At 41.2% G+C, this 27,509-nt stretch overlaps 1 protein-coding gene across 4 annotated transcripts in view; it reads right to left on the reverse strand.

Moving 5' to 3' along the window:
- Nucleotides 1-5,073: 5,073 nt before the first annotated feature.
- Nucleotides 5,074-27,509, reverse strand: part of LOC121293553 (Fc receptor-like protein 5) — a 28,400-nt gene continuing 5,964 nt past the window's right edge. The window contains exons 3-9 of one of the 4 annotated variants that reach the window (XR_005946558.1): nucleotides 20,588-20,866; nucleotides 13,712-14,002; nucleotides 12,167-12,436; nucleotides 10,410-10,649; nucleotides 9,619-9,717; nucleotides 7,100-7,240; nucleotides 5,074-5,904 (exon numbers count right to left, since the gene is read on the reverse strand). Coding sequence is in view for 2 of the 4 variants with exons in the window: in XM_041216579.1 (XP_041072513.1) it covers nucleotides 7,218-7,240; nucleotides 9,619-9,717; nucleotides 10,410-10,649; nucleotides 12,167-12,436; nucleotides 13,712-14,002; nucleotides 20,588-20,866 (1,202 nt within the window). In the remaining 2 variants the exon portion in view is untranslated. Of the gene's footprint in view, nucleotides 7,241-9,618; nucleotides 9,718-10,409; nucleotides 10,650-12,166; nucleotides 12,437-13,711; nucleotides 14,003-20,587; nucleotides 20,867-27,509 lie in introns of all 4 variants that reach the window. The other 3 variants (XR_005946557.1, XM_041216581.1, XM_041216579.1) reach the window with 3 other exon arrangements.

The following is a 27,509-nucleotide window of genomic DNA, read 5'->3' on the forward strand; positions in this document are numbered from 1 at the left end:
TGGGCTGGCAAGTGGCAAGTAACATTCATGCCACTCAAATGCCAGGCGATGACCATCTCCAATGATAGAGAATATATCCATCGCCCCTTGACATTCAGAGGCATGACCATCAGGGAATCCCCCACTATCAACATCCTGGGAGTTACCATTGACCAGAAACTGAACTGAGCTAGCCATATAAATACTGTGGCTATAGGAGCAGATCAGAGGCTAGGAATCCTGTGGCAAGTAACTCACCTCCTGATTTCCCAAGCCTGTCCACCATTTACAAGGCACAAGTCAGGTGTGTGATGGAATACTCTCCACTTGCCTGGATGAGTGCAGCACCAACAACACTCAAGAAGCTTGACACCATCCAGGACAAAGCAACCCACTTGATTGGCACCACATCAACAAACATTCACTCTCTCCACCACCAACACACAAGGGCAGCAGTGTGTACCATCTGCAAGATGCACTGCACGAACTCACCAAGGCTCCTTAGAAAGCACCTTCCTAACCTACAACTGCTACCATCTAGAAGGACAAGGGCAGCAGATTCATGGAAGCACCACCACCTGGAAGATCCCCTTCAAGCCACACACCATCCTGACTTAGAACTATATTGCTGTTCCTTCACTGTCGCTGAGTCAAAGTCCTGGAACTCCCTCCCTAACAGCACTGTGGGTGTACCTACACCACATGGACTGCAGCGGTTCAAGAGGCAGCTCACCACCACCTTCTTCACCAAGGGCAATTAGGGATGGGCAACAAATGCTGGCCTAGCCAGCGGCGCCCACATCCCATGAATGAATAAAAAAACATTTTAATAAAGGAAAGCATCATCCCAGAAAAAAATTAATTTATAAAATGAAAATATATCAAGAATGCTGCAGACTAAATTTTTAAAAAATGGATGTACATTATGTACATTTATTTCTATTGAAGGATTTGATTGTAGTTAATTTACAACTTTCAATAAGTTGGCATTTACACTTATACCAGTACAATTGTTCAGCATTCTAAATATATTGCTTGTTATGTTATATCTGGGCCCATGAAATGTTAAATGAGCCAATGGATTGTATTTTTTTTATTCATCCATGGGATGTGGGCATCGTTGGCTAGGCCAGCATTTATTGCCCATCCCTAATTGCCCTTGAGAAGGTGGTGGTGAGTGCAAGTGAATATGCAAGACTAATATATTATTTTTGAGGAATTCTATATAAATTATTAAATTAAATTGGAGGCCTTCATTCTTACATGGAGAATGAAAATAACATTCCGCTATGGGGAAATAAGAAACAAAATATTTAGGAAACTAGAACACTATAAGGCTAAGAGGAAAGGTTGAGTCCAGAGAGAGAGAGCTGCTGAATCAAACATTGTCTCATTTCCTCTGCGGCTTTTCTCGAAGTCCTTCCTCTTAGCCATCCTTTTATATTTGCTGCTTTGCTCTGAGCATTTCCCACACTGAAAAAAACCCTAAAAGAAACCCGAGTGTATTGTAGAGTCATTGACGCTAACCCCATTTTTGTGGTCAATGTTTGTCTCTTATCTCAGCCAGCCGCCTGTGTGGCACTGCCTTACAATCAAGTAATACAATCTCTGGTAAAAACTCTGTCACAGACGGCAAAACATCTTTGAACCCAATTGTGGTGCTTCATCGCTGTCCTCTGCTGCCCATAAGGAGACACTACATGAAGCTTTGCATTCATGCTGACTTACAGTGAGTGAGGCAATTAAATCTCATTTTCACCCCACAAATTTAACATGTGTGACTCACAGGTTTTCATTTTTCCAACACCATATACCCTCAGAAAAACACCCTTTTAGAGTTAACTACAATAGACAGCTTACAGGAGAAGGAAGTTTCTGATTCTGCCACAGATAATAACGAGCTGAATGCAATTTAAGACCTGCTGAGTTTTTCCAGGTAATTCTGTTTTTGTTTTGGATTTCCAGCATCCGCAGTTTTTTTGTTTTTATAGCAATTTAAGAGATGCCAGCTTTGAGGTTTAACTGACAAAACTTCACTGGAAAGAAGCATTTGGAGTCAGTGATTATTTCAATTATACCAACAAAACCTGGCAAAATGAAAATCAGAAACTATAGAAATAACAATGTGAGCAAATTTTCTCTGGTGCTGCAACTTACCTTAACCCAGCATCCAATAGCATTTTAAAGTGCCTGATTTGTTACCTTACCTAGGAGATTACTCCAATCATTTATCACTGTGTAAAAAAGAATCTATTAAGTATTTTAAATTTACTTTACATAAATGTAATCTTAGTTTCAATGACCCTTCTAACCCAACTTCCAATGAAGTGCCATCTTAGGCTTCCCTTACCTTTATCATGGAGTACCTTATGATGTAAATTTTAAGAGGGGTATTACATGGTGCCTTGTATGACAAGAGCACAGATTGGACTGTCGAGGACATTAGTGTATCTGATTCACCACTCTTGTTGATTTTAATAGCCTAAAATATCCAGAGACTATAAATCACACGTGCTGATTAATGTATCTCATGGTCTGAAGCTGCAGCCAGGAGTGCTAAAGTGTAAAATGTATCCTTTCAAACCTTCATGAGGTGCCCCCTACCTTTCACCACCACCCTTGGCTGTAGGAGCTTAATCTTCTCATTCTTTCCTCATGGTTTACTTTTTGGGATCGTTCATAGATCACAAATTCCATCATGTGGCTACACATCCCTGGAGGTTGCCCTGTCACAAAGAATACCCAAAAAGCAAATGTGTTGGAACATAAAGGTCAATCGGCAGTCCTTTGCTAGCTACTGGCACCCAACATTCCAGCCCCGGCCTTGTGGCTACTTTAAACACGTTATATACTGGGCACTGGGAGTGTCACTAAAACAATTAATGACTTGGCTTTACATTTTCGGGTGAAATCAGCACAGTGAGGTAGGGGCATAAGTAGCAGTTGCTCCCACACCCCTAGCCACATACCTACATCATCCAGCCCATCACACTTTGTCAGATGTACCCATTGATGGAAAAAACTGCTCATTCCAATTTCCTTAAATCCCGTGCTATCCTGTACATATGAAGCTGTCCCTCCTCCCAGCTGTTACCTTTGTCTTTCCCTGTGTGTGTGCACAGTGTTTCTTCACAATGAAAGAAGGATTTGAGGTAGTTACTTCTTAACTATTTCCTCTGGCAAGAAGTCCAGAGCAAGGAAGCATAACCTTAAAATTACAGCTAGGCTGTTCGGGGTGATGTTGAGCATTTAATCACACAAAAGGGAGAGGAAATATGGAACTTTCTCCCTCAAAAAGCTGTCGAGGTTAATTGAAAACTTTAAAATTGAGACTGATAATACCCTTGCCTAACCAAAATAAAATGTAAGGGTGAGAGAAGCGAGGCAGACAAATAGAATTAAGATACAGATCATGCATGATCTAACTGAATGGTGGAACAGAATCGAGGGGTAGAATGGCCTCCTCCTTTGCCTGTGTTCCTTGCTTCCTAAGGTACAGGTTCATGGTTTAACTGAACTTGTTCAATAGTTTTGACAATTTCCTTCAATTGAATTCATCACTCAACTCAAATCATGGACTTTTAGCAACAAAGGTTTGAATTGATAGTGACGGAATGAAGACTGAGCTGCCAACAGAGCAACTATTAGCTGTTTGAGCTATAGAAATCTGTGAGCAACATAATGGCCTGGATCTTCTACAAAGCAGCAATTACTGTCATATTGCCGCTCTGACCGCACTTTTCTGTGCCCCAACACAGCTCTGCATTTCTGGCCAGGTCTTCTGAGGCCAATTTCTCTAGAAATGCAGAGCATACAGTCCATCATAGAAGCACTGTAGCACGGGGAGATGGACATGCCCCCTTTTTATGGCGCTAGCTACCGTAAGGTATTAATGCCCAGTGTGGATGTTAATAAACGGGTGAGTGAATGAATGAGTGAATGGGTAGGGTGGCTGATATAAGTGGGCAGGGTGGGTGAGCTAAGTGGATAAGGTGGCAGCTAGATGGGGTGGTCAATGGGTAGAATGGCAGGTGGGTAGGGTGACAGGTAGGTGGGTGAGTGGGTTGGGGGTAATTAGGTTGGGTAAGGAGGGATTTTCAGGTCGGAGGCTAGTCAGTTCTGGTTGGGGGGCAGCTGGGTCAGGTTGTTGGGGATTAGCTTGTTGTGGGCTAGTTGGATTGGGTTGGGGGTTATTTGGGGGGTTAGGGTGTGGTTAGGGGGTCAAGCGAGGAGTCAGGGGTTAATGTGAGTGATTGTAGGGGTCAGTTTTGTAAATACCCAGAAGTTAGACTAGGGTCTTTCTGTCTAACGTTTCCAGGGTAATAATCCAGGTAAGTATGTCGGAAGTGTCCAAAGTCTCTGACTCTAAATTAGAGTTGGAGACTTTTGCAGAAGGTCCTGGGGAGCAGGGAAATTGCCCATTGGAAGTTCAAGGTTTCCAGGCAATTCTCATGGGGGTCAGTGCATCGGGACTTCTGCAGGGTCCCATCTAGGGCCATATGTCCGGTCTCCGACGATCCAGAGACTGGAAGATCCAGGCCAATGTTCTACACGTCAACACCCAAGGGGGAAACATGGTGTTCTCAGGTGAGGGACAGGTAAGAAGTTGAGCAGACAATATTGGAACAGAAATTGTCATTGAAAATACCAACAAAACTCAGATTAATTCGATAGATCAGTGCAAGGCAGCTAAAGGTACCAATCGAACAGTAAATTGATTGCAAGTGAAAGCTGAAAGTAAATGTTGAAACTGAAAAGAATAATCATTACGAATAGGAAACTCAAATCTATTGCTCAGAGTACAAGTTAATGCTGATGTACATTTAAGACAAGATTGGAGTCAGGTGCTGTTTGTGCAACTGTGGCACCTACCTTAAGCGCCAGGCATGTGAACATTGTGACCCCATCACCAAAACAGCTTCTCTGATTTCAATTTCTGGCTTCGCTGTTGAGTTGTGAATAAAGCTCAACTTACAGATAATACAAGAGTTGACATTGAGAGTATAGCTACTTTATATAATGCTCCATATTTATAAATTACCTCTTATCTAATATGCATTTGAATAAAATAAATTGTACACATACACGGATGTCTATACTTTGAGGTACAACGTTTATGGTTCAATAAAGAAAGAATAGATGAAAAGAGACTTATGTATAAGTTGAAAACCACATCCTAACAAAGGGGCGGTATTGTACAAAATTTCTATGTTACAAGTTTGAAATGCTTATTTGTGTAATTGCCAATTGCTGATATATATATATATTTTTGGATAGAACTTCGTAGATATGTTTATTTCAAAGATAGTGAAATAATTCCATAATTCTGATGGTTTCTCAAGTGAATGACAATCACCATGATAGCATTTTAGCCTAACCTAAGCTCTTGTCCTATCCATCTGAAACCTTCTATTAATGGATAATATGTGGCCTTTATAAACACAGTATCACACATACAGAAAGTGAATAAGCTGAAATTAATTATGTACAATCCAATATCAAAATACCTTTGATCTAATCTTGACAAGGTAATTTACTATCCTTTTATACGGCAGAGTTCTACAAGGTCTACCCTGAAAGCTATAGAACAGTTCATCCTGCTTAAACACTTGTGTACGTTTTATGCAGTTATACTGTTTTACACCACCATAGCAATGAGTAGGCGGGCAACTTCCATCTGTGGCTGGAGCCATAGCATCAAAGGTAAGGCCTTCGCTATAAAAAAGTATAGCCAGCTTTTGTAACAAAACATTTGATCATAAATGGCTAAATGGGTTTAATGGCAGATAACTGTTCCCTCGCCATCTAATGCCTGCACAAGTGGAATAGAGCTGCATTCGTACCATCTTTTGCATGGGTTGTTCAGTTCAGATGGGCAACAAGTGATTTTCCTGGCAGACATGCATCTACCTGCTTCTCAACCGTCTAGTATGGAGAAGACAAAAAGAAATGTCACAGCACTGAGTGTATATCCAAATGACAATCGCACAACTTCTGAAACTTCAGCTAAAAAGCATGAAGATCAACAATGATAACAGTTCTAAACCAAAATAGAAGAAAACATGTTAAACATAGGTAGGAAATAACCCATTTTGATTCAGATACTATCATCTTATTATTTACCTCTGAAGGCCCAGCTAAAACTAAACTTAAATGTAAATCCAAAAATGGAATGAACCCCAACATTTATCCCTATGGGTATGCAAGATTTTTGAGTATGTAAACAAGCTCAGATATTCACAATGCTCTTTGCTTTACTAAATTTTTGTTATTCAAGATTGAATGAAATATATGTTAATTTCTAAATCATGAAAACATAGAATGATACGACAGAGAAGAAAGCCATTTGTTCCATCATGCCTATGCCAGAAATACTTTGGTCAAAATATTTCAATATAAAATTTTCAATATAAAACAGGCAAAATTAAATGGTTTACTAGTCTGGTGTGTTTCTTCAGCACATTTTCCTCATTATGTTCCTTCTTCCCCAAACCTTCATTCCTTATTTTGCCCTTGTGATCTTTGCCTACTTTCTCTGCAGCTCAGTTGAACCATTTGTGTTTTACTCAAAGTTAAGGAATTGGTTTAAAGAAGTCCTACCACCATACGCATTTTGCAAATAAAATTGGAGAGTTGGGGTTAAGTGGACTAATTTGTTTTCACAGGGCTTATAATTTCACTAACTAAGCATAATTGTTTCTTATGAAACAAAGAAATTGTGTATAAATGTTGCAAAGTAAACTAAGCGCAGGACCACACCTTGTGTTCCTTCTGAATATGTAACTGTGGAGACACAGCAGGAAATGAACGCTGGTCAGATCTAAAGCATTCCCTTACAGCTGCCGTTGGGAATACAACATATGTGAAAACTTAAAATACAACTATACTATTCTGAAATATTAATTCAATTTTCTTAAACAATTTAGGGTGGCCTAGCAGCTTTAGTGATGCAGGATTAGGATTCCAGTCTATTATTTTGTGATCTCACATTCCAGTCTTGGGTTTGACTTCAGTGGGTTTTCAACCAGGCTTCTTTGATAAAACATGAAATAGCAGATTGGTCAGTCTTTGAGGAAGGAGAGATTTATCAAAGACCAGCGAATGCTCCAACAGAACTCACACTTCTGGCAATATCAATGAGGCATTGATCATGATGGTTGTGTGGAGTTTCTTGGATAAAATTGTCTTGCAATCGATGATAACTAAGTGGAAGCTTGCTGACTGACATGTCCATATGCTTAGGCAACATTGAATCTGTGGACTAAAAGAGCTTTTTTTAAAGAAAAGATCTTTGACAAAACACCGTTTACAACCATAACTATTTCAAATGTATTTTTAAGGGGAGCATCTCTTAAAAAAAATAGTCAAAAGAAATCATAATTTTCACACAATAAACCCAAATATATTACATTTCTTTAAGTTTAGTATTTGTCTAAATTTATAAATCCTCGATTGCTCCTGTGAAGCATTATCATTTTTATTGTTGAGAAATAGTGGAAAATTTTACAAAATGAGAATTCCTGCACATGTGGATCTGAAATTAAAACTGAAATGCTGCAAAATGGAGGATGTGCTTAGTTTGAAGTTAATAAAGTCAATGTTCAGAACAAATACTGTTCTGGAAATTTGTTTAGAGTTTCACTAGAAGGGTGTAGAAGATCAAAGACGGGGAAGGCAGAGTGGGAAAGCAGCTTAAAGTGGTGAGTCACGGGGAGCTCAAGATCACACCTGTGGTCACAATAGAGGTGTTTAATATACTGGTCCTTAATCTGTTCTTGGTCCACAAGTAAGTTTCATAATATTTCGTATTTATAAACTTAAAATTGGCAGCCACTGCTCACACCTATTCCAAACATTGTGGAGCAAATTTCAGGATGGAGGTGTAAACCAGGTGTTAGGTTCCTGGCTTACCTGTGCAAAAACCCAGCATCTATTTTAGTTGCAACCCAATTTCAGGTGGGATGCCTTTCAGGCTTTCTTGAGAAGCAAAACACTCTTCCCTGAAATTGGATCTTACTGTACTTGTTTTACATCTGAAGACCAAAGAAAATTGCTAAGCAATAAATGATACTTGTATACTTAATGGAAGTAATCTCAATGAGGTGGAAGAGCTGTGGGATTCGAGAGCACAGATTCAGAGGATGCAGAACACAAGTTTTAAGACTCTATTCCTTCCTTCCAGTTTCTCAACCAACTTAGCTATGGTAAATGACATTAATGAAGAACAATTTTATTGGAATAAGTAGAAGACCAATACCGCATTAAGTGGATTTGTTGCTTTTTCTTTTCAGTGGAAACACTTGAAATGACATTTTGTAAATGCTTCAGTGCATATGCAAATTCTTCTGTTCATACCTAAGTGTATTCTTCCAATGTCAGTATACTACAAGTGTGTAAAGAAAGACCAGAATTTTCAATTACAAGCATTTTCTTGGGTATATCAGTTAACCCAGACTGGAAGGGGAGAGCTTGCCAGAAATTTTTGTCCATACTTCCAGTATTCCAACTGAAGAAGCCAGACACACTCTATTCTTCAGGAAGTGGATCAGCCTGTATGGAATTCTGACTGCAGGGAACACTGCATATCAAGGCCTAAACAATGACTGCAAAAATAAACAGCTTTTCAGCTCACACACCAAATAATAATAATGGTCTCTTTTTTTAATACTTATTTTCCTCTCACCTCCCTATATTCTTTACTTGGAGCCTGTTTGGCACCATAATTCCTGTTTCAGCTCTGAGGAAAGGTGGGTCAACACTGAGCTACTGACGTCTTTGTGATCACTGTTACTGGGACTCCAGGAGGCGTCCTTTGGGAGGTGCAGCTCGAACAGTGCAAGTCAGTGTCAGATTTTCCCCTTACTGAGGTGAGCTACCTCATTTATGACTTCCTCTCCACTAACAGCCATAATGAGGAAACAAAGGGCAGCAGATTCAAGTGGCAGACAGTGCTGGAATTCAGATCCATACATTCTGATTGGGAGAGAGTGGCTGCACTGCTTTTATTTGGGTCAACAACATGAAATTAAAATATTATGAGATTAGCATTTTAATTTGTTTCGTGTATATCTAAATAACGTTCTGCACATGGGTTTTTTAATATAATATCAGTTTTATAGAAAGTAAGTACAAATGTATGAGCTGGAGGGGAAAACTCAATATTCATAAAATGCTTACTAATGTCAGAATCTCTGGCTCAAAACAAAAATAAGCATTCATTCATCTATAATAATTATTTTCTAAGGACCCTAGTTCTGAGCTTCATGAACTCAATCTAGTCCCATGTCACTGTGTAAAAAAAAAACTCTGGCTTTAGTAACTACCATTTGGTTATTATGTTGTAAGAGCAGGTTAGCTGGGCCAGAAAACATAAACTCAGGTCAGTGAGAAGAACATTTAAAACAGACAAAAGTATTTTTAAGGGGCGTGAATGCTGAGCTAGAAGAAACTGAGTTCCAGAGAGATGAACTTGATGGTCCAAGTAACCTTTCATCAACCTTGCTTGTTCTGAAGGTACTGATCATTCATAAAAAAAATGAAAATAAAATTCAGGTTATAGCTAACCTTATCTATCCTTTTGAGTGGGATTAAAATTAATGGTAATTAAAATCAGTCAACATTTTACTTCTTATTATGTACCTTTATGTGCAATGCAATAACAAATCAATCCGAGAGCCAAAATCAGCAGAATAATGGCTGCTAAACTGACAGCAATTGTCACAGGTTGGAAACTGGAACCTGGAAAAGTAGAACGATAATGATTATTACTTTTCCTGTTGCATAAAAGGTAATATGTACCTTATTCCACTGAAATTAATAAACTCACGATAATTCTGTTGTTTTGTCTCGATGGCCTTGAAGCTACACTTTGCAATATTAGCATATGTACCCTTAATATATTTAAATGCAATTACTTTGCCTGATACCTTAAGCAAATTAATGTTCTGTTAAGGAACGTTGAAGCAGCAAAGGGCAGGTTTTCCTGTTGCTCACAGTGAATGAAGAAAAATCAAGCAGGAAAGATTATAGACTAGTAAGGGTATGGTTTACCCTGCTGTTTCCTCCTTTACCCAAGGCCCCACCACAGGATGGTCAGGGTCCCTGTCCGGGTAAGGCTTTTAGTATGCAAATTTGGGTCCTATCACATACATAGCGCCCGGCTTAAGTCAGGTGCACAATTTACACAAATTTGGTTCAGAATTGACAATCTCGCTCATAGTGCTTTGAGGCTGAGGTATGTACTAGGAAATGTCTATACTTTCTGAATTGCCATATCTGACTGGCAAATAGCTGATAATGATAAATAGGAAAATATTTAGTTTCACAACATCATTATCCCTTGCTTTTACTAATATAAATCCGAGGTAAATCTTTCCGATAGAAGAAACGCTGATTATATCGTTGATGATAACACCACAAAAGCACTTTACCTTGACCTGGTACTTCAATCCAGTTGCTAAAATGTCCATTAACTGAACAGCAATATCTTCCAGTATCTACTGCAATGCCATTTAATTGATTCTTATTTGTCTTACTGGTTGTATTCTTTCCTGGGTGCACAAAGTGCCAGGTGTAGAGTCCAGTGTATTCATAAGTTATATTGCAATTAAGTGTGAACTGGTTGCCCGGAATCAGGGGATCTGGATTTGAGGTCAATTCAACAGTCAAATCTAAAAAGAAATTCAGAAAAGAAATCTCTGATTGTTGCATGACCAACAAAATTGTATTCATCATGTAAAAAAAAATCTGTATATTAAACAAATTAGAACTGACATTACGGGGGCTTCATAGCAAAAACAATAATTTTGCTACCCATGGTATCATGTATCTTTGTAGCCATGAATGCAACTTAAGATTTTTCTAGGAAGACCTCCACATCCAAATATTTTGTTCTGGTTTAGACAGCAACTGTCAGTAGCACTCTTTAGCAAATGACTGAGATATGTGTGAATAGCCACCCTTTGATTTTCCACCACACCCCACCCTCTCTGTAAATAGGGAAGTATTTGACTTTATTTAATTTAATCTTTATTGCAAGGGGATTGGAGTACAAAAATAAGGAACACTTGCTACATTTACATTGGGATTTGGTGAGACCATGCTGGAGTACTGTGCGCCGCTTTGGTCTCTACATCTAAGGAAAGATATACCTGCATTAGAGGCGGTACAGCAAAGATTCACTAGATTGGTTACTGGAATGCAAAGGTTGTCTTATGATGAGAGGCTGAGTAAATTGGGCTTATAATATCTGGAGTTTGGAAGGATAAGAGGTGACTTCATTGCAACATAAAAAATTCTGAAGGGGTTTGACAGGGTAGACACCAAGAGATGGTTTCCCTTGGCTGCAGAAACTAGGTCACTTTGGGAGACACAGTCTCAGGATAAGGGGTAAATTATTTAGGACTGAGATGTGGAGAAATTTCTTCATGCAGAGGATTGTGAAACTTTGGAATTTTCTATTCCCAGGGAGCTGTGGATGCTCCATCAGATTATATTTAAGGCTGAGTTAGAGAGATTTTTGGTGTCTCAGAGAATCAAGGTTTATGGGGAGTAGACAGGACAGTAACTTTGAGGCAGATGATCAGCCATGATTGTATTGAATGTTGGAGTAGGCTCAAGGGGATGTGTGGTCTACTTCTGCTCCTATTTCTTATGCTCCATGCCACATTTTTCACTGTGGTATTCTAGGACTGGAGCCTTGTCCTGTTGGGGGAAATGATGGTGGGAATAACAGTATTAGTAGCAGCATTCACTCCTTAAAGCAGCAGATAAGATTTGGGTAAGAGCAGCATTGGAGGGAGGATGGATAAAGGCAGAAACAATAGAAGAGCTTTGGAGGGAAAGAGAAGCTGTTGGTGGCACTTTGTAAAGTAAGAAGAGAGCAATCAGAAGCAATTTTTTGGGTCCACTGTTTTCTTTCTTCCCTCCATTACAAGTGAAGGCATGTTGCACATCTACAGCTTAAAATACACACATGTGTCCCACTGCACTTTCAGTGTAATTACTTGTTTTGGCATGTTATAAGCTATTTAAGCTGTAAGCTTCTTTGGACTATGTCACTGTTTCTAGATTAGCAATTATTTTCAGTAAAACGCATATTCAATGAGGATCCCCTTTCAAAATAACTGGGCAACTAAATAAGAAATAACAGAAATAAATTAGATTATAACATTGATTTTGTCCATACCTATAACCAGTCCATTGCTGTACTTTGATACAAATCCATTCTCAGCCTTACATTTGAAGGTGCCCAGTTTGTCAGTGCTTTCTACTTGCACAATTAATTCACCTTCTCTCCGAATCTGTGCGGTGTAATTCCCTATAAGTCTTGTGTTTCTATACAATGTGTATATGATTGGCAAGGTTCCTTCATGAGATAAACAGGAAATACTTGCGAACACTTGATCCTTGGCCACATAGGTTATTTTTGCAGAGATCTCAGGATTGGATGCTGGAACTTAAACAACAAAATGAAGAACATAAATAACACTCTAGAATGACAGTTTTAACTTCCTTTTAAAAATACAGCTCACTCAAGTTGTAAATGAACCAGGCCGTAACAGTGCCAAGACCTTAGTGCAGTGAACGCTTCTATTGGTGTCATAAACCATGGCCGACATTTTCACAACTGGAATGATTCCAGCAGGACCCAACAAAAAAATGTGTGGCTGTGCCTCCATCACATCAGAATTCATTATAATAATCAGGAGGGGATAGAGGATCACCTACCTTCCAATGCAGTCAAAAAACTTTTGTATTATAATTGTACCTGGGTCAATGAGTGGAAAAATTCAACACAATTTGTATCAAGACAGATAATTATCTAAAGAGAACAGGGCTGATGAAAGATAATTGACCTGAAATTGACCTAACTGTTTCCCTCTCCACAGATGCTGCCTGACTTGTTGAGTATTTCCAGCATTTTCTCTACTTTATTCCAGATTTCCAGCATTTTCCACAGTATTTTGCTTTTGAAAAGCTGTTTGTGCACAGTGATTTTTTTGGCCTCACACACAAATTATTGTGGTGGTTCACTAATCATTAGGATGAAGGATCACAGTTTACATGTTGTAAGAATAAGGTAGCTCCAAAAGGCTAGCAAAAATTGTAACTTTCACCTCGCTGCAGTAGTGGGTCAGCTCTGTGTTATATAGCCTGCATTATTTCCCTTTCTATTGATTTCAATAGAAATCAGGCAGGGTGTTTAATGAACAGTCAATCTTCCACCAACACTGGAAGTTAAAATCTACTGAAGGTACTCTTTTCATAAATTTTTTCAATCCATAACTTCTTACCTTTGAAGCATCCGCCTTTTGTCCTTAATAAAAACAAAGAGTGCTGGAAAATCCAACAGGTCTGGCAGCATCTGTGGAGAGAGATACAGAGTTAAAGATTCAAGTCCATATGGCTCTTCTGCAGAATTGGTTCTGAAGAAAAGTCACATTGGACTCGAAACGTTAACTCTGGTTCTCTCTCCACAGATGCTGCCAGACCAGCTGGATTTTCCAGCACTCTTTGTTTTTATTGCAGATCTCCAGCACCTGCAGTATTATGCTTTCACCCTTAATCCTTCCACGTTTATCAATATTTATCAATACCTCCTTTCATTTCTCACCAGAGCATTTACCCACTGAGCCCCAGGGGGGCAATTTATATTTTGTTCCTCAAAGGTGCAAATTTCTGTTTGTGTTATCAGAAAATAAGTGAAGAATAGAATATAGAAAACACTTACCTTTAATGGTTACTTCTGCAGAATTGCTGATTAATCTGAATATTTTCATATTGAATTGATTGCTTGCTTCACATTGGTAGCTACCAGCATTATCCAGATTCACATGATCAATAACCAGATTGGATTGGTTTATTGTGATTGAAGGAGATGGCAATATCTTCTGGTTATTAAAGTACCATTGATAGGTCACATTAGAACCTTGTTTTACAAAGCAGCTCAGAATCAGTTTGCTCTGTACTTTTAGAACTGGTGGATCAGGTATTGAATTTAGCATAATTCCTAGTACTGGAGCTAAAAATAAATATAAAGAATAAATTGTTAGTTTAATGTCCTTACATATGGAAGTCCTTATTCAAAAGCAGTCATCATTAGAAAGGAGGCCATGAAGATGATTTGGATATGCTCCCTGCCATTTAGGGACTACAACACCTACTGCATGTGTTTGTGAGGCACCTTTAACATAGAGAAATGTCTGAGGGCACTTCCCAAAGTGTGAAGGAAAAAACAGACATTGAGTAAAACAAGGAAAAATTAGGAGGGGTGACAGTGCTAAAGAAGCACTGGATGTCAACTGAATGGGCTTTAAGGAGACTCTTAAAGGAGGAAAGAAAGGTCAAAGGATAGTACGGTTTAGGAAGAGGATTCCAGAGAATGCAGTCTAGGTAGGTGAGAGTGTAGTTGTCAGTGTTGGGGTGATGGAATGAGGGGATGCACAAGAGACTAAAGTTAGGCAAACAGTGATCTCAAGGAGCGTTATGCAGGGCTGGGGGAGGTTACAGAGACAGGGGTGAGTTTAAACACAAGAATGGGAATCTTAATTATAAAAAGTGGGGGGGGAGGGAAGGGTAAAACTCCAAGAAGTATGACGAATGAGAAACAAAGCAGCAGGTTAGCATGTTGTGGCAGGGGGTTGGTGGTGGTGGGGGGTGTTGGGGGGGGTTGGGGGGTGTTGGTGGCGGGGGCGGGGGGTGGCTGGTGGGGTGGGTGGATTCAACTTCATGGAAAATTATGAAAAAACTGAAAAGAAAGGAGAGCCCAGGAGAGGCTATTAAAGTCTCCAGAACACAAAATAGGACAAAGTGTTTGGAAAGGGCTAGGAATCTAACTTCAAGCACATCAGATAAAGGGACGACAATGAGAAAGGGGACGGGAAATACAGGACTGAAGGTGTTGTATCTGAATACACGCAGTATACGAAATAAGGTAAATGAGCTTGTGGCGCAGATTGAAATTGGCAGGTATGATGTGGTGGGCATCACGGAGACATGGCTTCAAGGGATCAGGGCTGGGAGCTAAATATCCAAGGATATACATCCTATCGAAAAGATAGGCAGGTTGGCAGAGGGGGTGCGGTTGCTTTGTTAGTAAGAAATGAAATTAAATCGATAGCAAGAAATGACATAGGGTCAGATGATATAGAATCTGTGTGGGTAGAGTTCAGGAACTGCAAAAGTTAAAAAAACCATAATGGGAGTTATGTACAGGCCTCCGAACAGTAGTCAAGATGTGGGGCACAAGATACACCAGGAGATAGAAAAGGTGTGTAAGAAAGGCAAGGTTACAGTGATCATGGGGGATTTCAATATACAGGGAGACTGGGAAAATCAGGTTGGTAGTGGATCCCAAGAAAAGGAATTTGTGGAATGTCTACGAGATGGCTTTTTGGAGCAGCTTGTGGTGGAGCCCACTAGGGAACAGGCAATTCTAGATTTAGTGATGTGTAATGAGGCAGATTTGATAAGGGAGCTTAAGGTGAAGGAACCATTAGGAGGAAGTGACCATAATATGATAGAATTTACCCTGCAATTTGAGAGGAAAAAGCTGGAATCAGATGTAACGATATTACAGCTGAATAAAGGCAACTACAGAGGCATGAGGGAGGAGCTGGCCAGAATTGACTGGGAGATGAACCTAGCAGGAAAGATAGTGGAACAGCAATGGCAGGAGTTTCTGGGAGTAATTTGGGAGACACAGCAAAAATTCATCCCTAGGAAGAAGAAGCATACTAAAGGGAGGACGAGGCCAGCATTGCTGACAAGGGAAGTCAGGGACAGCATAAAAGCTAAAGAGAAAGCATACAATGCGGCGAAGAGCAGTGGGAAACCATGGGATTGGGAAGCCTACAAAGACCAACAGAGGACAACTACAAAAGAAATAAGGAGGGAGAAGATTAAATATGAGGGTAAACTAGCCAGTAATGTAAAAGAAGATTGCAAGAGTTTTTTTAGATACATAAAGGGTAAGAGAGAGGCAAAAGTGGACATTGGGCTGCTGGAAAATGACGCTGGAGAAGTAGTAGTGGGGAACAAAGAGATGGCGGAGGAACTGAATAGATATTTTGCGTTAGTCTTCACGGTGGAAGACACGAGTAACATCCCCAAAGTTCAAGAGAGTCGGGGGGGGCGGTGGGGCAGAAGTGAGTATGGTGGCCATTACCAAGGAGAAGGTGCTAGGAAAACTGAAAGGTCTGAAGGTGGATAAATCACCTGGACCAGATGGATTACACCCCAGAGCTCTGAAGGAGATAGCTGAAGAGATAGTGGAGGCGTTAGTGGTGATCTTTCAGGAATCACTGGAGTCAGGGAGGGTCCCAGAGGACTGGAAAATTGTTAATGTAACCCCCCTATTTAAGAAGGGAGTGAGGCAAGAGACAGGAAATTACAGGCCGATTAGCCTGACCTCAGTCATTGGTAGGATTTTAGAGTCCATTATTAAGGATGAGATTTCAGAATACTTGGAAGTGCATGATAAAATAGGGCAAAGTCAGCATTGTTTCATCAAGGGGAGGTCATGCCTGACAAATCTGTTAGAATTCTTTGAGGAGGTAACGAGTAGATTAGACAAAGGAGAGCAAATAGATGTTATCTACTTGGACTTTCAGAAGGCCTTTGACAAGGTGCCGCACAGGAGGCTGCTAGGTAAGATAAGAGCCCATGGTGTTAGAGGCAAGGTACTAGTATGGATAGAAGATTGGCTGTCTGGCAGGAGGCAGAGAGTGGGGATAAGGGGGTCCTTCTCATGGTGGCGGCCGGTGACTAGTGGAGTTCCGCAGGGGTCAGTGTTGGGACCACAACTTTTCACTTTATACATTAATGATCTAGATGAAGGAACTGAGGGCATCCTGGCTAAGTTTGTAGATGATACAAAGATAGGTGGAGGGACAGGTAGTATTGAGGAGGCAGGGAGGCTGCAGAAGGATTTGGACAGGTTAGGAGAATGGGCAAAGAAGTGGCAGATGAAATATAACGTGGGCAAGTGTGAGGTCATGCACTTTGGTAGGAAGAATAGACGCAGAGACTATTTTCTAAATGGGGAGAGAATTCAGAAATCTGGAGTGCAAAGGGACTTGGGATTCCTAGTCCAGGATTCTCTTAAGGTTAACGTGCAGGTTGAGTCGGTAGTTAGGAAGGCAAATGCAATGTTGGCATTTATTTTGAGAGGACTAGAATGTAAAAGCAGGGATGTGCTGCTGAGGCTTTATAAGGATCTGGTCAGACCACATTTAGAATATCGTGAGCAACTTTGGGCCCCGGATCTCAGGAAGGATGACCTGGCCCTGGAGAGGGTCCAGAGGAGGTTCACGAGAATGACCCCAGGAATGAAAGGCTTAACATATGAGGAATGTTTGAGGACTCTGGGTCTATACTCGATGGAGTTTAGAAGGATGAGGGGGGATCTGATTGAAACTTACAGAATACTGAAAGGCTTGGATAGAATGGACGTGGGGAAGATGTTTCCATTGGTAGGGGAGACTAGGACCCGAGGGCATAGACTCAGAGTAAAGGGAAAACCTTTTAGAACAGAGATGAGGAGAAATTTCTTTAGCCAGAGAGTGGTGAATCTATGGAATTCATTGCCACAGAAGGCTGTGGAGGCCAGGTCATTGTATTTAAGACCAAGATAGATAGGCTCTTGATTGTTAAGGAGCACAAAAGGTTACAGGGAGAAGGCGGAAGAATGGGGTTGAGAAACTTATCAGCCATGATTGAATGGCGGAGCAGTCTTGATGGGCCGAATGGCCTAATTTCTGCTCCTATGTCTTATGGTCTTATGGTTTAATTATGAAGCTTAGTGGGGATTCTGTGTAGGCAATGAATGATAAGGCTGACAGGCAAACAAGACTTGATGTGGGATTGAATATGAGCAGCAGAGTTTTGGTTTGCAAAGGGTGCAGGATGGGAGGGTCAGCCAGTGCAGATGTGGAATATTTGAGTCCGGTGGTAACAAAGGCATGGATGCGGGTGAAGTAACAGCAATAGAATAGGCAGCCTCTGTGATGGAGAGAACAAAAGGTTGGAAACAGACCAGGGCCAAACAGGACGCACAAGTTACGAACAGCTTTGTTCAGCCTGAGGTGGTGGTCAGGTAGCAGGATGAAATCATTGGTTTCAGTCTCTCCAGTGTTCAGCTGGAGGAAGTTACAACTCAGGTAGCACTGGCTTTCAAGCGGGCAGTAATTCTTTGTAAACAAATAAACACAGAGGTGCAGATTTTCGCCGAGTCCAAAGGCCTTGACGGGCTTTTAAAAATGGCGGCCGGGACCCAGATGCAGAAGTCCTGTCCCTTTTTCTCGCATATCCCATTCCTGTTGGCAGGAGGAATGGGACGGGGCATGAATCATGGGAAACATGAGTGTGCTGCGCCATTTGAAATTAGTGCGAGTTCAAACAGATCCTATTTTCACAGTTCCAGCATCCTTATCCTGCAATGTGGGGACCACAATTATTATGGAAAAGGTGTAAACGCTTGTGACTGGTGGATTTAAGGTCTAAGGTTTAATTGACATGGTCCGAAATGTTTTAAATCTCCAGCCCTTTAAAATTGAAAACAAAAAACAGGCTGCAGCTTTCTCTTAGAGTAAAAAAAGACATCCGCTGCTGGGGTGCATTGATTGACAGGCCATCTGTGTAGCCTATATAAAAAAAAATTAAACATCTGTTTTTGCAATTTCAATGGACTCCATTGTTTACTTTTCCCAAGTTCGTTATTATAGTTGAGCCCATTATGAATGTTTGGCTGATTTTCAAAAGGTCCAGAACTACTTATCTCACCAGGAGCTATATAGACATTTTGATTGACAGCTTTAAGATGTTATTAAAGCATTAGCTGTCTTTGATGTGGTTAGTGAAATAAATGTCTGCTTGTTTTTACAACAGATTGATCACCTGAGAAGATTTATATCTTTTGAATTTTTTTAATGAAAGAGAGATTTTTCAGTATATAGCATGTTTGAGTCTCATTATAAGTTTAATTTTTTTCATCTCCACATGCCTGAGGCTTGCCCATAGTGGATACTGGATGAATGACTGTGGAGGATACATGGGGTATATGGAGGGGGCATGGGAGATATGAGAAGGCATGGAGGGGGGTTGAGGATATGATGGGGCATTATGGGATAAAATGGAGGATATGAGGGAGCATGGAAGGAGCATAAGGAATATGACGGTATGAGGGGTTCATGGAGTGGGCATGGAGGGGTCCTAGGGGATATGAGGGAGCATGGGGGTGTGTTGGGGGTGGGGAGGGGGTGAATGGTGTGAGGGATGAGGGCTAGAGGGCCTAACAATCTTTAATACAACCAGGCCAAAGTATCAGAGAACCAAGGTGGGCCTTCTAACCAGCTCGCCTCAGCACTTGCATGCCTCTATGGTCGCCTCTGAAGTACCTCCATGGCAGTGGGCCCAACTCCATGCCACCCTGCCTCCCCAGATGAAAATATGGTGGGCGGTGCCCTTTTTAAGGAGATGGGCCTGCCAGGTTGGGTAGTTCTCCAACTCGATGATAATTTGGCCCTGATTCTCTGTGGTAAAAGGGAAGGCTAAATCTGAAATTGAAATGCCAGAAAGATTAACTTTTGAGTTATGATTAGTCCTAATGAAACGTTGTGCCTGAAATAAATATTATTTGAGCACTCTGTTTTTGTTACATATTTTTGGTGACTTTCTGATCTTTGCCTCCCATTGTATCACCATTTATAGAGCGAGTAGAAAGGAAATAAATCACTACTTTCAATAAATGTGCATACTTTGTACTCATCAGATATGGCAACATTTCATCGACAACAATCCTTGCACCCCTCACTTATTCTATATGGACCCTGGCATATTGAGTGTATAAAATCAATTATTTTCTAGAATATAAATTACTGTATCTGGTGCAGGATACCCAACTTAAAAGAAATTCAATTCAAGATTTTGAGTACGATATTTGTTTGTCACTGCACAGAGCTATTCAAACACAAGTTCTACTTAAAATATGAAACTGAACTGTGGCAATGTGAGTGCAATCATAAAACTCTGAGATTAAAGGTCTTGTGAATCTCCCAAAAATCAGGCAACCTTTGGCAGGGTACAAGCATCAAATTCCAAAGCGAATTCAAAATAATAGGCAACCTTTGGCAGGGTACAAGCATCAAATTCCAAAGCGAATTCAAAATAATAAGAGGCATAAAACAGACGTGGGGAGAGTCACACATTCACATTCGTGCAGTTATTTATCTAGACCAGTTTATTTCAGTCATGACTGGTCTGAGCAAAGGTTAAGGAAGGGCAATGCTGTTGTGAGCAATGTGCCGGGCAGCAATGGGAAAGGGGAAGAAATTGGGAGGGGTAGTTACCCTGTTTCCAGGCAGGGGAGATTTGGTGCAGAGTTCACTTCCTTGCTGAGTCATCTAGACGCTAACTTGTTTCAGGTTTTAGATTGTTTGAGGCGGGTTTTTGGCCAGTTGCGATTCAGAAAGATTTGCTCAATGAAATATTTACCGTTTGAAATTGACATAATATTTGGGAAAATTAACCTTCAGTTAGAATACTAAATACCACTTCCCCTTTTCCCTCCTCCACAGGATGGATTCAACACAGTTAAATTTCATGGTACCTAAAACTATAATGTTGATCATGTCACTGTATTTTGCTTGGGTGGCATCATCACTTTCAGCTTTGCATTTGTATGCCCCTGCAGCACTCTCACTGTCAAATGATACTGAGAAGTTCGCTGCATTAGGTGTTGATACATTCTTTGTTTGGACAAGTGTTTTCTCTCGATATAAACTGTACGTTATTGAACGTATTCCGCTCGTTGCAATGCAGGAAATTGTTTCCGTGTCATTTAAGTTAACTCTTTCTGGACCTTGGATAGTTGGATTCGATAATTGGTCTAAGAAAAGAATACGGATAAAAGTTAGTTCTTTCAGCTTAATGTGTAATAAGTTGAATCTCATAATGTACCAAATCTATCTATCACATTTGAGTTGGATCAGGATATCTATTAGGAAAGATAGATGGAATTCTATGCTTGGGTCAGAATTTTCTACTAATCTTTATGGTGCCCACTTTTACTGCCAAACAATTTCATGGGCATTGCCAGCTCTCTGGGTAACACATGCTCAAGTTACCATTCTTTAGGCCAAGCATTTGCTGGGTGTTACCAGATATTTGTCCAATGGGGTGATTGTAGTATTCAATTGTTCAGATGTCTGGCCTTTGATTATGTGTCTTTGGACTCTTCTCTGTTTTGTGTGTATGGTAGTAAAGACTGGGTGTGGTTATGGAGAGAAAGAAAAACTAAATGAGAAAGCAAGAAATTGTAAGCATGAGAGAGCAGACCTTTTAAAAGTATTGTAAATAAACTCCTGTTCAATCACAGAAACTTGTGCATCATCTCTGCATATCTGAGGCATAAAACGCAACAATTGGTGACAGGATGGAGAATAGTTTAAATATACCAGCTCCAGCACCTTTCCTTTCTTCCCTGGGAGATCCACCCATGCCATGGGATCAATGGATTGCACAGTTCAAGGCTTGCTCCTTTTGAGGACGGACATTCCTGATGTAGCAGTGGCCCACAAAAGGCGATACTTGTACATTGCCACAGAGCAGAAGGCCAGCAAATATTGGAGCCGGTCACAGAAGACATGTCTATGTTTGATATGATGGTAAGTACTCTCAAAGAATACTGCAGGCCAAAGAAAAGTGTGCTGAGTGAATGATAGACATTAGGCCAAAGATGCTATAGAGGCCATCATAGTCAGATACCTTCAAAAATGTACCAAATTGTGGAGACATTCATCGGGTCACAATACCCTGTTCAGCTTGAGGAAAAAAAGTGTAACTCATACTTAGGGAAAAGCTCCCCCCCCCAACTGTTGTGGGGGGAAGTGCAGGAGTGGGCACGGGCAGGTGCAGGCAGACGCGCCTCCGATTGGCGCCCCCAATTGGGGGCACACCACCATTTTACGTGGTTGGGCCAATAAAAGCCCACCCAAGCGTGACGTCCACCAGGAAGCGCTACGCACTCCCTGTGCGGGTGGGAAAGGGGGGTTCCCTCAGCCGAGGGTGTGTTCTTTCACGCGCAGCGCACTGATCTCCCTGAGGCTAAGTGCTGCCTCAGGGAGATTGGCTCCAAATTTAACACTGTTAAAATGACGAAAACAAAATTTCCCTGACATGTCCCCTCATGTGACACCATATCAAACATAGACACTGTCATTTGAGTTGGGACATGTCCATCACTTTTAGTGAAACATTTACTAAATATCTAAAATCCCTCATGAAGCCTCATCCCGCCCATGGATGAGATTTCATGCTTTTTCTTAAGCCCACCAGGGCTCCCGGCCTGCCCACCAACCCTAAGGTTGGACGGGCAGGTCCATTAATCATGTTAAGGACCTTTTAAATGGCCCTAATAGGCCATTGACAGGTCGGTGGGCGCACAGCTGATTTGGCTTAAAATGGAAATGACGCGGGGTGACGTCGGGAGTTTCGCCTGATGTCATCCAGTGTCATTTTACGCGTCAGTGAGCGGGCCCTGCCCCTGCTCGCCAACTGGAAGATCCTGCCCTTAAAGCAAAACTACTCAGCAAAAGTCATCGAAGAGAATGTCATTTGTTTGAGGAGTCTCTTCCTGAGAGTAAGATATGGCTTGTGTGTACCCTCATGAATGGTAAAGCACCAGGTCATTTTAAGGAACTCTCAGTTGTGCATCTCAGTGTCGCTCCTCATCGGTGTGGGTGCGAAAGAATCTATAATGAGCGACAAACTCTACTATTGTCATTTTTCATAACCTTCTCTCACTTCTATGCCAGACACACTTCAAGCTTATGACAACTCGATCATTTTGGGAATGATCACAGTTCCAGCACGTTACAAAAACCTAGACAGGTTCACCTTCTTCATAGGCAAAGACAGAAGCCTGAAAAGGGGTAAACCTGTTCAATAAGTTTAGCTTCAAACCTGAAGACCGCACTGGGGCACACATTAAATTGATTGATGAAACTGACTATACCCAGCAATATCCCTCCTTATTCACTGGATTTGGGAAGATTAAGGGGAACTGTCATGTGCCTCACATTGACACGTCAATTCTACCAGTTTTGCAAAATTTGAAACAGTTGCTGTTTGCAATCCGTGCCACAGCAAATCGCCATAGATATCAAACCCAGTCATTGTGTGGTGCAAAAATAGTGAACTTTGACTATATGTCTACTTTAAGGTGATCAATAAAGCTATCATTTCAGACAAATATCCACTTCCTATGATCCAAGAGCAAACAGCTTAATTTCATGACTCCATCGTCTTCACTAATCTCGACATTTGATGAAGCTATCTTCAGATACCACTAGCAAAGCAAAGCCAATATCTTACAGCTTTTGTTACTCATTAAGGTGTGTTTCAGTACCACAAAATGCCCTGTGGACTAAGTTCACCACTCAGTGCATTTCAGAAGATCATTTCTTTTCTTCAGGCTTTTCAGACATTCAGACACTGAGCGGACGCTCAACCTACTTGATGATTGTCCATGGAAGGTACAAAGCAGAACATCATCAGTGGTTATCAACAGTGTTCACTCCACCCAAACTGCACAACTTGACGCTCAAGCAGGACAAATGCACATTTGCAGCATCCAAGATTGACTTTCGAGGATACAGAGTGACAGCAGCTGGGGTAAAGCTCAATCTCAAAGCCTAACATGAAAGAGTTGGCATCGTTCCTTGGCACTATCAACTTTTATCCCAAATCCATTCCTGAGTAAGTAGGAATTGAGCAACCTTTTCAAAAGCTCCTGTGCAAAGCTGCACGATGACAATAGACAATTGCACAGCAAACAGCGTTTGACACATAAAAGGCAATCATGGAACCTCCGCCAATCCTTGTGCATTTCAACCCACACGCAGATATGTATTCACAACAGATGCATCAGGAAATGCGATAGTACATTGAAGGAAGTGAATGACCAATCACTTACGCGTCATCCCTGTTGTTGGAAACTGAACAAAAATACTCTACTGCATAATGGGAAGCACTAGCCTGCATCTATGTTTGTGAACATTGGCACATGTATCTCTATGGTAGAAAGTTAGTTCTTCACACTAATCACCAAACACTAACTACATTGCTGTCAGGTCATTGACCTCTATGCATCTACAAATGGTCAGATCATCTTTATCAGCACAACTTTCAGGTTAAGTATCTCGCAGGTTCATACAACTGAGTAGCTAACATGGTTAGCTATACTACCATCACAGACAGCATTAGTGATAGTGAAGTGACAAACGACCTTAAAGACTATGTGATCATGGTGATTTCACACATGACCGTGAAGTTTGCTACACAAGTGGAGTTGGAGGCAGAATTGACGACAGGCGGTGTACTGCAGAGAGTAAGCCTGTACCTAAAAACCGAGCGGCTTTGCAAAATGGAGGAAGAACTGGTTCTGTTCTACAGAGTACCCAATGAGCTCACATTGTTTGATGATAACTGTGCCGCACGCAGAACTCAAGTGGTTATCCCAAAAGGAGGACTACAGCAATGTATATTGCATTTTGCCCAGGAAGGACATCCAGGTGTTGCTAAGGTGAAATAATGATACTGTGAAGCAGTCTGGTGGCCAGCAATAGATCACCACATAGAAGAGTTCATTAGAAACTGCGTAGCTGGTACACTCTGAAAAATCTGTTAAACCATGTCTCACACTTCTACAACTGATCCCATAACCAGCTAAACCATGGCAGTAGCTCTAAGTGGATATTTTTGGACAAATGCAAGCAGTCCTTAGCAGTCATCGTTCATTGCTTGTTGTTCATGATCTACATGGCAAATGGCCCGAAATCGCTACAACAAATTCCGTAACCACTTAAGTCATTGATATTTTAGGTATTATTTACAAAATGGGATTTACCAGAGACTATCACAACAGACAATGGACCACAGTTTGTTTCCAGTCAGTTCATGGAGTTCCTAGCAAGCTGTGGAATTCACCATCTGACATTATGATACAATTGGAAATCAAATGGTGGCAATGGAAGCTTCATCAAGGTGATTATTGACAGTCTGAGAGCTAATACGTCAGAGGGAAAATGTTTGATCAATCCATTCATATCCTACTTCGCACATATCAATCCACCCCACACACTCTGACCAGAAGGACACCCACTGAACATATGACTGGTCGTAACTTTCACATGCCACTGACCATTCTTAAGCTGTCACCACAATCCAATGAGCATGTCAGAGCAAAAGCAGAAGAAGTCGCAAAGTGATAAGGGAAAGCAAAAGTGTACTCTTACACATGAACATGCGCAAGGAGACCAGAGTTTGAAGTTGGTGATTGGGTTGACATCAGACAGCCAAATTGTGACCACAAACTCACATCATCTCTATCAGGACCCAGGCAGATCAAGTGGTTGCTCGGTACCAACACTTATCTGTTGTACAACAACACAAAGGGAAACGCGAGACACTTGTTAGCGAGCAGGCCAAGGTAGCCCAAGGACAGCGATTATGACATTTCCTTTCCCGGTGAGCAACTGTGATTTTGATAATCAGTCTCATCCAGCTGATAATGTGTGTCTGTTGGCTATTCTCTGTTCTGTGTGGTGTTAGTCAAACCTGGGTGTGGATACTAAACTAAAAACAAGAGGCTGTAAGCATGAGAGTGCAGCCATTTTAAAAGCATTATAAATAAACTCCCATTCACATATAGAAACCGACGTATCATCTCTGTATATCTCCCAAGGCTAAAACACAACACTGATCACATCTGAAACCAATACTGTCCTTATGTGACGTCCTCAGATAAGGGACAGTCGGAGTGAATGGAACCAATTGTAGGCATTCTATTTTGCTGTTTCTCTTCTCTGCCCAGTCAGGAAATCAGAATTTACCAAGGGAACTACACGCATGAGTTCTGTTATCAGTGCCAATGCATCATACTGAACTCTATATTGAATTGGGATTTGGATTAGGACATGAGTACTGGGATTTTCCTCTTCAGAGCAGAGTTCCCCCGCTCCTCTAGAAATGTCCCAATTCTCCTGGCTTCATCCTTGATGCACGATGGTCTCAAAGCAAAATTCCCACCAACGGGAAATTCCGCTGCCAGTCCAGCACCAGAAGAGGTGCTGAAGGACCTTAAAAGAGCAGAAATGCTCCAAAGGTGACACTAAGCTCTCGCTGAATGATGCAACCAAAGTCTTTAGCAGGGTGGACATGAGGGAAATCCTTCAAGAAATCAGGCCCCATCCCTGCCACTAATCTCTTGCAGTAGGTGGGGAAAGGAGGTCTTGTGGCGCAATGGTAGCATTCATACCCCTGGGCCAGAAGCTCCAGGTTCAAGTCCCACTTTGGGATTTGATGGCCATGGAAGGTGCACACATAGCATGGCCAAACAGGTTGATTATCAGCCTGTAAATCCCTCCAATAAACCTGGTGGCAAGAGCAGGAGAGTTTCCTGGTCAGCTATACTGCAGAAAGCAATGGCAAACCACTGCAGTACCTTGCCAAGAATCATGGGCCAATTCCATGGATACCAATGCCCTCTTAGGACATGGTGCCTGGCAGGGCGAAGGTGCACACATAGCATGGCCAAACAGGTTGATTATCAGCCTGTAAATCCCTCCAATAAACCTGGTGGCAAGAGCAGGAGAGTTTCCTGGTCAGCTATACTGCAGAAAGCAATGGCAAACCACTGCAGTACCTTGCCAAGAATCATGGGCCAATTCCATGGATACCAATGCCCTCTTAGGACATGGTGCCTGGCAGGGTGGGGGCAAGGGGAAATCCCAGTCCAGGTAGCCAAGTGGCAGTAGTCCTTACTGCCTGGATTTTCCTTCAACATCTGATTTCAGTCACGATCGCAAAGGAGAGTTTCCTTCACAAAATGACAGTCTGAATTAATTGAAGACCTGGCTAACTTTTAGATCCGTTAACCAATCCATTTTATTCAAAGGAAGAAAAAAGAGTATTTTGTGTAATTTTGTGCACTTGTTATGTTACATGGATTGTTGCTGTGTTGTGATCTGGTCCATGTATTGTAAGAATTGTGCCTGTTGCTTATTTCTTCACTAAGCATTTGGTTCATCTGAGAAGCTTAAATATCAGAGTTAGTTTGAATGCTATTCTATTGTCTATGGAACCTAGAGCTATTCAAACAGAGGAAATTAAGTCTTTTTTCCTTTTTGAAGAATGGCAAGGGTTTTAATTTTTAATGAGACTGTGTCTGGAGAATAAAAATATCTGCTATCTGGCACTACGAGTCACTGACAATAGGTTTTGCACCTCATATCCTTCTGTTTCCTGCATAACAATCACAGAGAGAAGACACTCTTCCCATTAAATAACATTTACTTCATCCTTTTCACTGCATCTCCACCCAAGGATATGGAAGCACACGTAGAAAAGAAGGCCAGGAAATTGGAATTTAGATTAACAGAGCTATTTTCAACTACTACAGGAAACTGTTAACAATGCAGTATTCTCTTTGTGTTAGGTGAACGGCTTAATGAAAAATTTGTGTCACAAAT

This window comes from Carcharodon carcharias, chromosome 22 (genome assembly GCF_017639515.1).
Source record: "Carcharodon carcharias isolate sCarCar2 chromosome 22, sCarCar2.pri, whole genome shotgun sequence".
In the NCBI taxonomy this organism is placed as follows: Eukaryota; Metazoa; Chordata; class Chondrichthyes; order Lamniformes; family Lamnidae; genus Carcharodon; species Carcharodon carcharias.